Here is a 14583-nt window from a genome sequence, read left to right on the forward strand (position 1 = left end):
TACGGCATTACAAGAACACTCAAAGTTGTGTACCTTGGTTAAATAGACGAATTAGGCGGTTTAACTGAATAATAATAATCTTACTTAAAGAGGTCTACTAACTGCATGAGAAATGTGAATGAAAGCCACTGAAAAGGCTTTTCACGACCTTTTAACTGCAGTGGTTCCCCTATACATATTTAGTAGCAGTGGTGCGCCACTTCTGAAATGTGACTGCTGGAACAGGGTGAGAGAGGAGACGGCTGCATCTCATTTCTTTAGAAACTCATGTTATGTTATTTTGCACTAGGGACACTTTATATCCAGGTTAATTGATACACTGGTGAGTAAAGCTCACTGGTGAAATGTGGCGAGATTTCAGCAGGGGCGGGTGACAGTCTCTCTTAGGAGCCACTTTGGCGGGTGGCCTATGGCTGGGAAACAAAGCATTTTTTTTTTTACTCTAGATAGATCTAACAGAAGAAATCAATGCGACAACAGTCAAACAGCTGTCCCTCTGTCTCTGCTATCCCTCCAGCTGTCTTGCTGCCTGTCTGCAGGAGGGCAGGCTGATGAGCTCGTACACACAGAGCGGAGGGGATGAAACTAACTTCTGGATATATTTTACTACAATAAAAATCTTCATTATCTGTAAGTGCAACAAAAAGAAGACAGTATGATCAAGTTGTCAAGCAGTAACTTACTGCTTCCTCTTAATCCTGGTCTATTTTGAACATACGGAGCTCATTGTGACAAAGTGCTGGAGGCAGCCCTAATGCAGAAGAGTTGTCAAAGACGGCTACAGATTCCATCACAGAAATATTAATGTTACAAACTATTTGGATTGGGTCCCCTTAAAGAAATATCTTAAATACAAGTTATTTTTGAAAATGTCATTACATTTAAGTAAATTAACACTGTTGGTTGTACAGCAGTGTTGTTATGAAAGTTAATAAGTTAAGTAGATATATTCAGTAAATGTCAATAACTGTTTTAAATATTATGCTTTTATTATGTTCAATAAAGATGTATTCTCCTAAATCTTGATAGACCTCAAATGCAAGACATTTCCTCTAATCATTACTGCGCACAAATGTAGGCCTATTGTACAGCCTCAAGACCACTTCTGATGCCAGCAGACACATAGGCAATTTGTTTTGTGCGCAGGTCTCTATGAAAAAACTGTGTCCTTTCCAGAAGTGCTTCACCTCCACTGCTACAACATCATCCTAAGGCAAACACTGAATAACATCCACAAATTTTAAAAATGAGAAATACAGTTCAATCAGGTGTAATCACCAACTAAACTAAGGTTTGGTCAGCTGAAAGCTCCAGAAAAAGCTACTGAAATATAAATTATTATTCAACTGTAGTATTTTTCCCAAAAGTCAAGAATAAATTTCCATGCACAAATTAAACCCTTTTTATTTATAAACACTTGTTTTACTGTACAGCAAATATTCATTCATGGCTGCTGAAAGTGTTGTGACTTCTGTATAATTTGTATAAGGGCTCCTTGTCTCTATTGCTGCTCCTTGTCTCTATTGCTGCTTACTGCTTGCTGATCCATAAGAGCTTCTATTTAGAGCCTACATAGGTTGATAAACTATTTTTAGGTCAATTTGTCCTTGCTGTTTATTGTGTTAACCTGAACCTGTCACAGAGTCTGCAGTAATTAAGGCTGCTCACATGGCCTGACCTCCTGGGGGACGTGTACAAGCCACAGTTTCAGACTTGTTCTTTATTGTCTGCCTCGTTGTTAATGTGAATTTATGTACTCTGTTGTTCTGTAAACCTCCAAATGAACCTATTAGTTCCAAGTACTTTCTAAATAACAGAAGGATTAGTTGGTCTGCATACAGTGTTCTCTTAGGTGGCATATACAACAGGAATAATAATCAATCATAATGCAACATATTTACTGAACACTAAAAACATTTCAGTTCTGCGGCTTGCAGTCACCTGAGTTCTGACTGTGTGCTGCATTTACACAAGTGGATCACAAAGCCTTTAAACACATACCAAAACAATGCCAAATTTAAGGGTTAATTACTTGGACCATGTTTGATTCCTTTGAAAGAAAGACACTTCTTTTGATGATATGAAGGATAACACTGATGATAGTCTATATTTCCTTAATTTTAATGTCATAAATCTATGAAAACACAAACCAACAATAAACTGTGGGCCATGACGCCCCAATAAATCTGGAATTATCAAAGGCAAAAGTGCCTTTCCCCTAAAGATAATTCCAGGCCTGTTGTAGTAATCAGATCAGCTGCAACATCATCATGATTCTTCAAAAATATCCAAACAAGGAGGAAAAAAATATATATTAAATCTGTATGAGGTAGAAACATCTACTCACGGCAGATTTCTACGCTCTCGTCGGACCCGTCCTCGCAGTCTGGCTCCCCATCACAGTGCCATCGCTTTGGGACACACTGGCCATTGCGACACACAAAGTCCACCTCTGCACAAGTCTTTTTCACTGGAGTGGGAGAGAAAAGAGATGGATTTGTTAAACAGTGAAGAGGAAGGAGAGGCAGGTTTGGTGTTGTTTAATGAAACGTCTCACAATAAAGAAATGGAAAGGTCAAAAAGTCCAAAGCCAAACTCTCATCCCTCATGAATATGAATTGTGCTACACATACCCTACATATTTATTTGAAGTTTTGTATTAATTTTTGAGAATATGTTTTTCAGTCAGTTGATCCTTGAGTCCACGTGGTCATTTGAGCCAAGGTTGAAGGTATTTTTGAGATATCGCACTGAAAAGAAGAAGAGGGAAACCCCAAAAACATAATGCCTCCAGCATAAAATGGAAAGATTATGGCAAATTAAAATAAGTAGCAATTTGGTATAACAGAAACAGGATTTTACTGCATTCCTATTCTGTCACCTGTTGACCCACTGAGCTTTCCCTTGCAGGTGTCTAATGTAGAAGGCTAATGTAGAAACATGGCAGTGCAAGCACAGTGATAATGCATGGCAGTGACTACACTAATGAAAACATACCTCTGAAGAGTAAATTCAATTTCTCCCATATTCTACCAAAAAATTCCCCTACATTTTACCCACTGGACCTTTAAGCCAACATGAAAGTTAGCTTCACAGACTCACAGCTGAGCATTGCTGCTGCTTCATATCTATGAATCCCAAAAGTTACGATACTGACTAGCCTCCTGAATGAGCTGACATGAAGCAATCTCCTAGATTTAGAGCGACATCCTTCCTTTTTTTGGCATTTTTCAACAACAAAAAAAAAACACGGCCTTCTCTTTCCTCTTGAAAATATCAAAGTTACAGAGTGGTGACTCTTTCGAACAGGGAACGTTGTTGTTGTTGAGCCAAATCACAAAATTAACCACAGCTGAGTAAATCTGCCTGTGACGGTATGTTGCTGAAAAATTAAAGGTCTCCAACTAAACCTTTCATCTCCTACAGCTTATGAAGATGCTGTTAATTATGCAAGCTCTGATTAGAATCAAGGCCCCTCCTATTTGAATTTGAACTTGCAACTGTGATTTTGATATAAATTATTAATCATTCAACCCAATCTCCAGGTTTTGTTGGTCTGTTGCAAATCGGAGAATGCAAATAATACAAACAAAAGAAGTCAGGGAGAGATGAAGCTGACTGTTTAATAAACAAACTTGAAAGTATCCCTGATGGTCTGCCAGGAAAAGAGAAGATGGATTTTTTCAAGATGTTTAAGGGATTTCAAAACTGTAGCACAACACAAATCCCTTTGCTCTCAGCACCTCCATGTGCACACAAGGCCTGAGTGTCTCCTAGAGGCCTTTCCTCAGACTCTCTGACCAGAATACAAACAACCAACAAGAAACACCCAACTCAAATTTGAGCTATGACAGCAGCAAGTCGCAGCGGGCCTCATTATCAACCTCTGTTTTTATGAATTCATTTTAGATTCTCGTGTTTCACAATTCCATGTGCCTCAGTTCTGAGTTCAAAGTTAAAACAGCTCTGATCTCCAATGACTGAATATCAGACAGATCAAATCACAACCCGTTTGTCCATCATCACCTGACTGACACCATTAGCAGAGTTAGTCACCAGCAGCAGTCATACCTTTTTCATAGTTCACTGGGATATATGACAGTATTTTGTGTGTTGCTCCATAGATCGTAACGCAACGCTGACTTTGACCAAAACAGGTTCAGGCAGGGACATGAGGCATGAAGCAGTTAAGAAGTGAGTTTGTATTGTTGGAAACAAGACTTGTGTAAGGTTATACTCTGTTAAGAGCCCTCCTCCAGTCATGTTTTTAACAATATAAAATGCTCTGCAAGAAGTAATAAATTGTCTTTTTTGCAAAATAAGTTCAAATAACTTCTTAATTGACTTACATAGAGCTCTACACCCTGCCTTCATTTAGTATTCAAGGATTTACGAATATACAAATACTCCCCACCCTCTCCACACCCCTTCTCCCTCCCCTATGCCGCTTGCCTGCAAAGCCTGCAGTGCTGCACACTGGCTCACCTTCGACTGTCCTCATTAAATTGCCAGATCATTTTAGAAGCATTTGTAGTTATTGCCCCCCCCCCCCCCCCACACACACACATAAAGTAAACAGTTGAGCGAGGTCGCCTCCTCTGTGTCTCACTGCTGTAGACTGGATGACAAACAAGAGTAAAGATGAATGCACTTTTTAAATCCCAAAAGTTTGAAGCATAAACTCTGAACTACTCCTGCCAGAAAAGAGTCAGCATCAGAGCAAAATCGGTGTGACTCCCCAGTGTTTCCTCCTCCACAAGCGCCGTCTGTCCCTGGCTCTCTCCCTTAATGTTCTCTGGCTCTCAGCAGCTGTCTGTGGCTCAGCTCCACCACGGTTCCCAGGTGAAAAAGTTTATTACCCTTTGGTGTGAAGACACTATAATTCAGCTATACATATTCAAACCGGAAACTGATTCTGAAGAAGGAGAGGGACAGGGTCGTGCACAAGGGGGCATATCAAAATGGAATTGTTTTTTATGTATCACTCTCTACAATGATAGAAATGCAACAGTACAGATAAGCCATCAGCTTGGCAAATTCATCAGATAATGTGTTGCTCGCCTCACTGCATCTTCTTTTGTCCATCTGCAACAAGAAACAAATGCAACTTTCTGGATAAGTAGCTGCATCTGGCTTCTCCACTGTTTTACTAGCTACATCCAGCTTCTCCTGTGAGCTGAGCATTGCCACTATAGCGTCATCCCCTCAATAAACAGGATCGGTTCCTTGGGTTCTTTACATCATATATCCAGCCTATCTGAAACCGAAGTTTTGAGAGTTCACATGCTCACTGCAGTTTCAAAGGCAAGAAATGCCAGACATGGCATTTACTGCTTATTTTGCTCCTGATATCAAACAGTTGACGATTGACATCAGAGCAACAGTGGGAAGTAAAGGTGATTACAATGGTGGGCTGGTGAGGACCGCATCATATGCTAATACAGAGCGCTGGTATTTTAATAGATCACCTCAATACAGCATCTCTGTACCAGTTTAATAGAAAGTGGAGTGACAGTATTTTTGACAATACTGACACCGTAATGTCATACCATGTCTGAGTGAGTTCCTTTAACCATCAATCATTTCCAGGTGGCTACATTTTGGTGTTTTTGATGTTAAGTGATGGGGATGAAACTATCGATTTCATGATAAACCATGATAAACCATGGACAAAATTCCTGTCGATTAGAATTACCATGTCAAAGTTTAATTATCGTGATAAACACATTTGATTACCGTGCTTTGAAAAACTCATGGTGAATACTGCCCAGCATCAACGACAGTTAGCAGGCACAGCATGGGTTTGTTCTGCGTCGATGAAAACACTGACACTGCAAAGGACATTATTTCAAATCACTGAGGTTTTCAATATAAGACTTGGGTGGATTAGTACTTCTTGAACATTTTCAGCACATTTTAACAATACTGTGATAATGATAACTGTGGCCATTTTGATAACTATAATCATGATATTAAATTTTAATGCTGTTTCATCTCTTTTAATGTGAAACAGCTGCAGGAAGTGTTGTTTCATTGATGATTCATAACTTAATAGACTTCCAACAGCTTAAAGACCACAATCTCTCCCATTGCTGGCAGGCTTTTAATTTGAAAGATCTGCCAGAAGTGTTGTTTCATTGCAGTAACTGCTGTGGAAGTGTACATTATACTGAATTTAGTATGCGAGCCATTAAAGTACAGTTGAATTAATTTCCTCCAGGAAATCCTGTATATTTACATCTTCCCTCTGTATTGCCCTGCAGTATGATCATCTGTTCTTTTTCTCCCTCATCCCTAGCCTTCTTCCTTTTCCTCACTCATTTTCTTCAGTTTTTCCTTTCTTCCCTCCCAGTCCTGCATGACCCAGATAGATGAGGGACAAAAGAGAATGGAGGAAGATCTGAAATGTATTGGAGACACACACACACACACACACACACACACACACGCACACACACGCAAACCTCTGTCGTATCCATATTTAGCTGTGCTCTATCTGCTACCTTCTCATCACCAGGTCAGTCTGTCCCAGAGGATGCTGGGAAGGCCCTTGCGGGCCCAAGCTAACATGGTTGATTCTGAATGTCATGCGACATCTATGCGTGTAAATGTGAAGAAGTGAGAACATGTGCAATCTACTCTTTACTGTTCGTGGGCACTTCGCACTGAATTCCATTACAAAAACTTATAGTCAAATATCACACTACATCTGAACATGGACTGGAATGTGTGAGAACAAGCAAGGTACTTATAAAGTTTTCTGAAAGTTTCTAAGTGAAGCTGCAAGCCACACTGAAATTCCTCAATATCATATTCAGTGCTGCTACAGTTTAGGGGTGCCACAATTTCAATATTAAATCGAAAACTGATCAAAGTAAGCAAAATGATTTGAAAACAAAGAGCAGAATCACAGTTCTCCTAGTAAGTTTTTTACTTTCCACCCCCACCTCCTTGTGGCATCTGGCACATGTCCAATGAAAAAAGCAACACTTAAAAGACGACAGAGCGATGCTTAACAATGCTTATATGACACTTGTTGCCATGTGGACTTATCTTTTTAAAGATGAATTTGAAAATGTGAAAGCAATGATCTGTTGATCTTTAAAAAAAATCATTAGTGCCCTAGAGCCTTGATTTGTAAACGATTAATCGATCAATTATTTTTTTTGATTAATTTATCGATTAATCTCACAATTATTTTATTATTCCATTGTATAACATTTAATTTACTTAAAATATTTCAATATTTTATTCAATATTTCAATATTTTATTCAATCATAATCCTGAAAAAATAGACACAAATCACATTCGAATAATGATAACAGTGGTAAATTTTAAAGTTAGTCCAATTTCCTCCCTGCTTAATAGACTGATGCCTGATCAGAAAAATTCTGGGCCTCAAATTCAAAGCAAGCTGTGATGCCTATTAATTCAATAACAGATCACAGGTGTCAACCCTTCACTGAACTGGACAATCAGTATTTTGACTTAAAACTTAAACTGGTTATGACATGAAGTTACTTCACCACCGGAGTCATATGCAAGTAAGATGATTACTGGCAGTGTATTTTTGGATCAGTGTGGGCCAAAGAAAATATTTTCTTTCTTCTGCCAACTGAAATTATTACAGTCTTTAATATTAGTTTTGGCCATTTCTGTCTCATACGTGACTGATAGTGAATAGAAAGAACAAAAACAGCAGACTCTGTTAAATGATGCATAGTTTAAAGTTAATAGCAGCGGTGCAGACATCACTTTTAACACAGGGGTGATGCAGACACTTAAAAACCTAAAACCTATTTAAAGTTATTTCTACAAACATGTTCCACATGTTGATAATCCTCATAGATTGTACTAAGGTGCTGACAGGCCGAGTGTGGCGGTAAAAAGGACCAAACTGTTGCATCTTTGTCTAAAATATTCCCAAACTTTAGATGATCACTGTGAGTCTTGCTCTGTGCAGCTTGTTCTGTGCTCTGACCAGGCACCGCAGTTTATAGCAACGCGTCAACACATGATATACAAATCCACGTATTTTCACAATCAATGACGTTGATTATGTCAACAAATTGCCCCAGCCTTACAAGACTCCACAGTCTAAGAACTGTTTTGGCATCAGTGTTGTTGGTATTAAAATACAAAAATCAAATGGAATCATTACCTTAAAATTGGAAGGCAAATTGTGACACCCCTACAACAGTTAGATTGTTACCTTTTGCATTTATAACTACATTCAAGGTGCACAATGTCTGTCATAAGTTACAACAGCAAAATTGTTTTTCACAGATCGATGACATAACTGACAATTTATAGACAATGAATGAGGAAAAAGAAAAGGGTGAACAGCAATCAGTCAACCGCAGCAGCATATCTTAATGTTTCTGACTGAAAAATTATCATCACCAAGCACTGAGAAACATTTTAATGTATAACAGTACTAACATCAGCTGTATTTTGGTGAAGCAGGTCATTGTGAAAATCTCTCAAATTGTTGAATTGTTTTGCTGCAACTTATAGCTGCTTAACAGATATTTGCATCCAATTTGGGTAAAAGCAAAGCTGATGGTAAGCAAAGGGGTTTTTAATACCCTATTCTGTGGTGCTCCATTAAATGTTTGGGTGCAACAAAATGTAGTGTCAGAGCTAGCAACTGAAGAGAAAAACAACTACTAGCACCAGCCCTACCAATGTAAAAAGTTAATTTGGCACCCTGTGAGGTGACCTTTCAAGATCTCAGAGCCGTCACTCCGACTTCATTTACATATTGTTCACTTTGGCAGGAAAACATGCCTAATTGTATCCAAGATGGATTGTCATCCCTCCGCCCACACTCAAAAGGCCACATTAACTGTGTAAATACAATACATTCCAGCCCACACACAGCCTTGGAGCAATGGAAATGGCAACTGATCCACACAGACAGAAAAGCACAGACAGTAACATCCTAACAAACAGAGACTGTCAGGTTAACAAGTGAGAAAAGGCATTTACGATGAGTGTGAAAGGATAAGTCTGGTGTTATTTTTCCTGTGGTCAAAAAAATCCCATGAAATGACCAAAACCAATATTGTGTTGGTCTCTCTCAATACCATGACTTCCCTCCGTTTGTGGCTCTCAGCCCATTGGTTCCTACTAAAGTATTAAATCTTTAAAAACGACTCAAATATATGGTTTCATTTTTTAAAAGGGGCTCAGTAATTTCCTAAAACAGCTGACCACTGTAGTTTTTAACAAACGTGTTTTGGTGCATTTTGATTTACTGTTTTGGTATTTTCAGCAGGAGGGTGTATGTGGGACTGACTCAGATAAACTACAGTTTGTGTGTGTGTGTGTGTGTGTGTGTGTTCATGATAATGAGCACGTCACCCAGTGCAACAGTGTGGCTCATTCATGTGTTTTTATTAGTTTTTGGAGAACAATGGAGCTCTATGCCACAGAGGATTAAAAAAAAAAGTCAGCCTTTAGCTACACAGACAATGCCTGTTAGGATTAATCCAGTGTTGGGTTCTGTCCTTTCATAAGATTTGTTGGCATTAAGAAAAATAAATATTAAATATTATCACTAGCTTTTTCCTTTAAAAGATATAATACAACATAAGTGTTGTGCGTGACTATCTGGTGAAGAGACTTCTTAATGTCTTAAGTTCAGACAGTAATTACAGTGTTACAGTGAGCTATATTTGGAAACAATCTAACCCTGCTTATTCATTTTCCAACATTGCTCACTGAATGCAAACAGACTCCCTTGTAGTCATCTACTGTTCTGTAGTAGTTTTCTTTTATCATCATCATTATTATTATTATTATTATTATTATTATTATTATTATTATTATTATTATTATTATTAATAATAATAATATTTGTGTATATGTATCCAGTGTTCTTCCATACTGGCATTCATGTTGTATGAGGCATGTCAGGCAGTATATATGTCAGTGATGCAGTTCACTGTGCACAGAGGATATGTGTGCTGTATGACAGCAGTGTGTAATCAGCATCTCACCACAGGAGCTCTCGTCGCTGCCGTCAGTGCAGTCCTCGTCTCCATCACACTGCCAGACGGACGGGATGCAGCGACCGTTTCCACACTGAAACTGGCTGGCCTCACATTCTGTCTTAGTACCTGCAGAAGAAGACAGACACAGAGGGGGTATGAGGAAAACTGAAGTGGTTATAGTCCCAAATGCTTATGTAATTATCATCTACTGTTTGTTCGGATATAATTTGCTTTTTGTTTAGTCCTAGCAGGGCTCCCTGCAGTGTTGTAATTTCAAAAAAAATTGTTCTAAACAGAACTAGCGGGCACTCAAGGAGTACTCAGCCACAATATTCCAACTTCCTCAGCTAAGACCTCCCCCCACAACCCCCCTGTTTGGGGTAGCGGCTAGTCACTAAATCGGAGTAACTTCAGATTTAGCACTTTTCCATGTTTCATTCACCCTGATTTCCAGTGGGTTCGTTTTTATCTCTTCTGGAAACCACCACCATTGACATTTTTGCATTTGACTAGTCACTTATACACTACTCATACTGGCTCTTCTAATAAAGCAGTCATCTATACAACTCTATAAACAGGAGAGAAAAACCTTCCTTGAATGATATTGTGTTTGAGTGCTTTAAAACATGCACACTGCAGATGTCTGAACTCACATCCTTCCATTTGCAACTGAAGATGAAGTGGCATCAATATTTTAGTGGCAAACTAAACCTCAGTGTCCTGAAATGTCTACCATACTGTACCATCTGTTCAACTGTCGTGTAAAGGACATCAGATGTACAAGAACTGACGTAAGAGGAGAAAAGAGGAACCAAGTAGCGATTTTTCCCCTATGAGCCAAAACCATGTAGAATCACATTTATGACTTGATTTTATGAAATGGTCAGGCTGATAGCTTTTTGACTTGGAGAGATAAAATAGTAATTATCAAAAGGAAAAAATAATATACTGATGGATTTATTCAGAATTGTAGAACCATATGAAGGTCATCAGAAGGAATTAAAATAAAAATATGGCTCTGCTGAGAAAAAAAAAACTCATACACACACTGACAAAACTAATTCATCAGTTAGTCAAACCATATCTTAAATCTGCAACAATTTTTCAAACTGATTAGGCCTAATCATGTCAAGTTATTTTTCAAGGAAGAATACCAAAAAATATGCTCCTGCTTCTTATGCAAATATTTCAAAATGACTAGGAACTGAATCTCTCTTGGTTTTGAACTGACAAGAATATTTAAAAGAAGTCCTATATTGCATTAGCGGCCCCTTACAGATTTTCTTACTTTCCTTAAGGGTTTTTACGACTGTATATGGTACACTTATCATTAGACCCTTGATTCGGATAAGGGGAAAAAATCCTTTCATGAAGAAAATATTGGAAGAAACCTCAGGAGGAGCAGAGAAGGCATCCCTCTCCCAGGAGGGAGAAACATGCAATAGCTGTCGTGTAGACAAACACAGTAAAATGACAGTTTGGACAATCAGGATGACAGTAGATTGTAAACATATGTGAAGAATTGTGATCATGGAGGAGGTCAAGCAAATTCCACATGAGACCCAAGACACACAACCTCCTTTCCATCATGGAGACGTTGAAGTATTACAGACTATTCCAGAGACTATTTTGTGTGTTCTGCTATCTTGCGGCGCCCAATTGCTGCAATGGCATGTCGTGTTCGTCACTCTCTGTGTCTGCTGGTTGGGTCCAGAAGGGAACACCAAATTTGCAAGACTTTTGCGACATTTTTCCTGGTTTCATTCAAAATGTTGACTCTCGCAAGATCTTGCAGATCTGGGGCCATTTAAACCAGTGTTTCCCAACCCTGGTCCTCAGGGACCCCTGTCCTGCATGTTTTAGATGTTTCCCTGCTCCAACACACCTGATTCAAATGATCAGCTCACCATCAAGCCTCTGCAGAAGCCTGACAACAACCTGATCATTTGAATCAGGTGTGTTGGAGCAGGGAAACATCTAAAACATACAGGACAGGGGTCCCTGAGGACCAAGGTTGGGCAACAACACTGGTGTAAACAGTGGTCCTCAGTAAGTGATGAAGGTTCCTTTTAGGTTCCCAGTATTAATACTTCACATAGTAGTTAGGCGTTAGTCATGACAACAGAGAAGAGAAAAACAGACCACCTCTGCTACATTTAAGTGATAAGGTAATGTGTAATATATGTAGGGGTGGGAATTTGCATCTCAATGCATCAAAATTTTAAACTTTTAAGCTATGGGTGCCAGTTGGATTTTATTTATCTGCAGCTGCTCATGTTCAGTCATCCTCACCAAAATAAAAGAAGTAGCCTAGAAGTAAACATGATGCATGTGATGCAGTTATGGTGGGGATCTTTTTGCCTGATTTGATTCAGAATCTATTTTTGACTGAATTGAAAGGGGGAAGGCACAATTTTCAGTCTCTTGCTCCAGGCTCCCTGAAATACAATATCAAACATAACTGGCAATTAAATGGTCTGCAGCCTTTTCTATTTTTTAAAAACGTTAAATGCAGTAATTAATCAATTTTAAAGAATCCTACAGTCCCCTGCCTGTATGACAATAAAAAAATATGATAGGGAGGCAGCATATTTCACTGTGTGTGGTGTTATTAAGTCATGTCTTCAGCAGTGGAGAGCAGCCTCTCTGCTGTAACATCACCTCTGTGTCCAACATGCAGAGCAGGTACAGAGTTTTTAATGGTGAAAGTAGATATTTAGTTATTTAGTTATTATTATTAGTATATTATTATTAGTTATTTAGTTATTTTCTTCACCACAGAGTTGGCTGAAGTTGTTAAATGCTGCAGTGTGTGTGGATCAGATGCTCTGGTTACAGTTGATCGCGGTTCTGCTCTGTGAATGATTTAACGTCTCTGGGCAATGACAAATATAATTCACAATACACTTCACCTTCATCTCACAAACAATTATTTAAATTTAAATTTTTATTTAAATTAAAACATGATTGAAATTGCTGCCTTTTGAGAAGATGAAGTACATCTTTCCCTGTTAACTGCTGATAAGTCTTGCGTGTGTGCGCTGTAGACAGTCCAGGCGCTTCACTGCCCTCGCAGCCGAGTTCCACCTTTTTCACTCCAAACTTCATGTTAATTGACATTCAGAAAATTGGTTTTCAAATTTTATAAATTGTTTCACAATCTTCCACAACCATATCCTAATGCATCCAAGAATCAAATATTCCCACCCCTAAATAAATATGTGAATTCATATTTTTCATCAGGTATTCAAGATTTTCATGAAAAAAAGTTCCTTTTAGTTAATATTTCTGATCCATTATTAGACACTGTGGTCCTCTGTACAGTGAATTTCTGGTCTCAGACAGCAGCGCTCTTCATGAAGTAAAGGTTTGTGTATTTTGCATTCCTTTTTTCCCTCAAATTTGAAATGTAACAACTGTTGGAGCAGTCAAACTGCACAGGTTTTTCCCAACTTCCTAGACGTTGTCAAAAGTAACATTGCATAAAAGTAAGTGTAAGGGTAGAAATTGTAAAGCTCTTATGACTGCTCAAATTCATTCATGCTCATAGTATAGGGAGACACCACTGCAGCAATGGCGGCTTGTTAATTTTCGGTACTTCGCTGGATTCATCTGTACCAACACACAAGAGGCTAAGCTCAGCACACCTTTCACACAGGTAGAAAAGAGGAAAGAAACACAAGCCAGTAGTTCAGCAGAGAAGTTTGAAAAGAGGACAGAGAGAAACAATCGTGTACCGGTAGCACAACAGAGGGTTAGAGTGATACAAACCTTGTTAATCATCTTGTTTTGGTAGAAAGAGGTGCAAATGAGTCCAAAATACTAGAAAGAGCTGTGTTTAGATTGTTTCCTGAGCAGATTTCATAATCAGCAGATTGATTTAGTAGTTTACCTTTTGAAATCATGTTAGAGATCACATCTGCTATCAGAAAATCATGTGGTTAGTGCTTTCCAGAGTTCGTTTTTCTCTGTCTAGTTGTTAGGTCTGCACCAAGGTTCGACTAACAGCTTTCACACCAGCCCAAATGAACCATACTAACTACGATAACAAACCAGGATCCGTCCTAACTGAACCAAACAGGCTAGGTGTGAACACACCCCAAGTAATTTTTACATTTTTAACAGGGGCCATCTCTGCACTTGCTAGAAGGTTAGAGCAAGCTCAGTGCTACGCTAAGCTAACAGAAACTATCCCCTAACACCAAGATCCTTGGAAAAAAACAAAAAGTAGCAAGTCAAATATGATATGGACTTAACACAGAAAATAACAAAATAAATAGAAGACTGGAGATTAGTGAGAGAAGGAGATGGACTATAGTGGTTTTCAATCTCACAAAAGTCAAAATGTGCATATGCAAAGTGTTGAAGCAGCACCAGGACATTGAATTGTATTAGAATTAAACTCTCAGTTTGGTGAACACTTAAATAGTTGGTCTTGACAGAAGTAAAACTACAAGATTTATTTCACCTTCAACACAAGAAAAACTGTAATCCCAGACTCTCTACTACAAAGTCGTTTTTGTAGTGCAGTGTGCAGTCTGTCGTGCTGGACGTAGTGACGGCTCCAGGTCTTAAAATAACAGT

The 14583-nt window shown here is 38.7% G+C and overlaps 1 protein-coding gene across 2 annotated transcripts in view; it reads right to left on the minus strand.

Annotated features, from left to right (window-relative positions):
• Positions 1–14583, minus strand: part of vldlr (very low density lipoprotein receptor) — an 85820-nt gene that overhangs the window by 57244 nt on the left and 13993 nt on the right. For both annotated transcript variants that reach the window (XM_084746652.1, XM_084746651.1), the window contains exons 2-3: positions 10006–10125; positions 2348–2470 (exon numbers count right to left, since the gene is read on the minus strand). In XM_084746652.1, the coding sequence (XP_084602778.1) occupies positions 2348–2470; positions 10006–10125 (243 nt within the window). The remainder of the gene's footprint in view (positions 1–2347; positions 2471–10005; positions 10126–14583) is intronic.

The sequence above is a fragment of the Lutjanus erythropterus genome, chromosome 20 (assembly GCF_056507025.1).
Source record: "Lutjanus erythropterus isolate fLutEry1 chromosome 20, fLutEry1.hap2, whole genome shotgun sequence".
Classification (NCBI taxonomy): Eukaryota; Metazoa; Chordata; class Actinopteri; order Lutjaniformes; family Lutjanidae; genus Lutjanus; species Lutjanus erythropterus.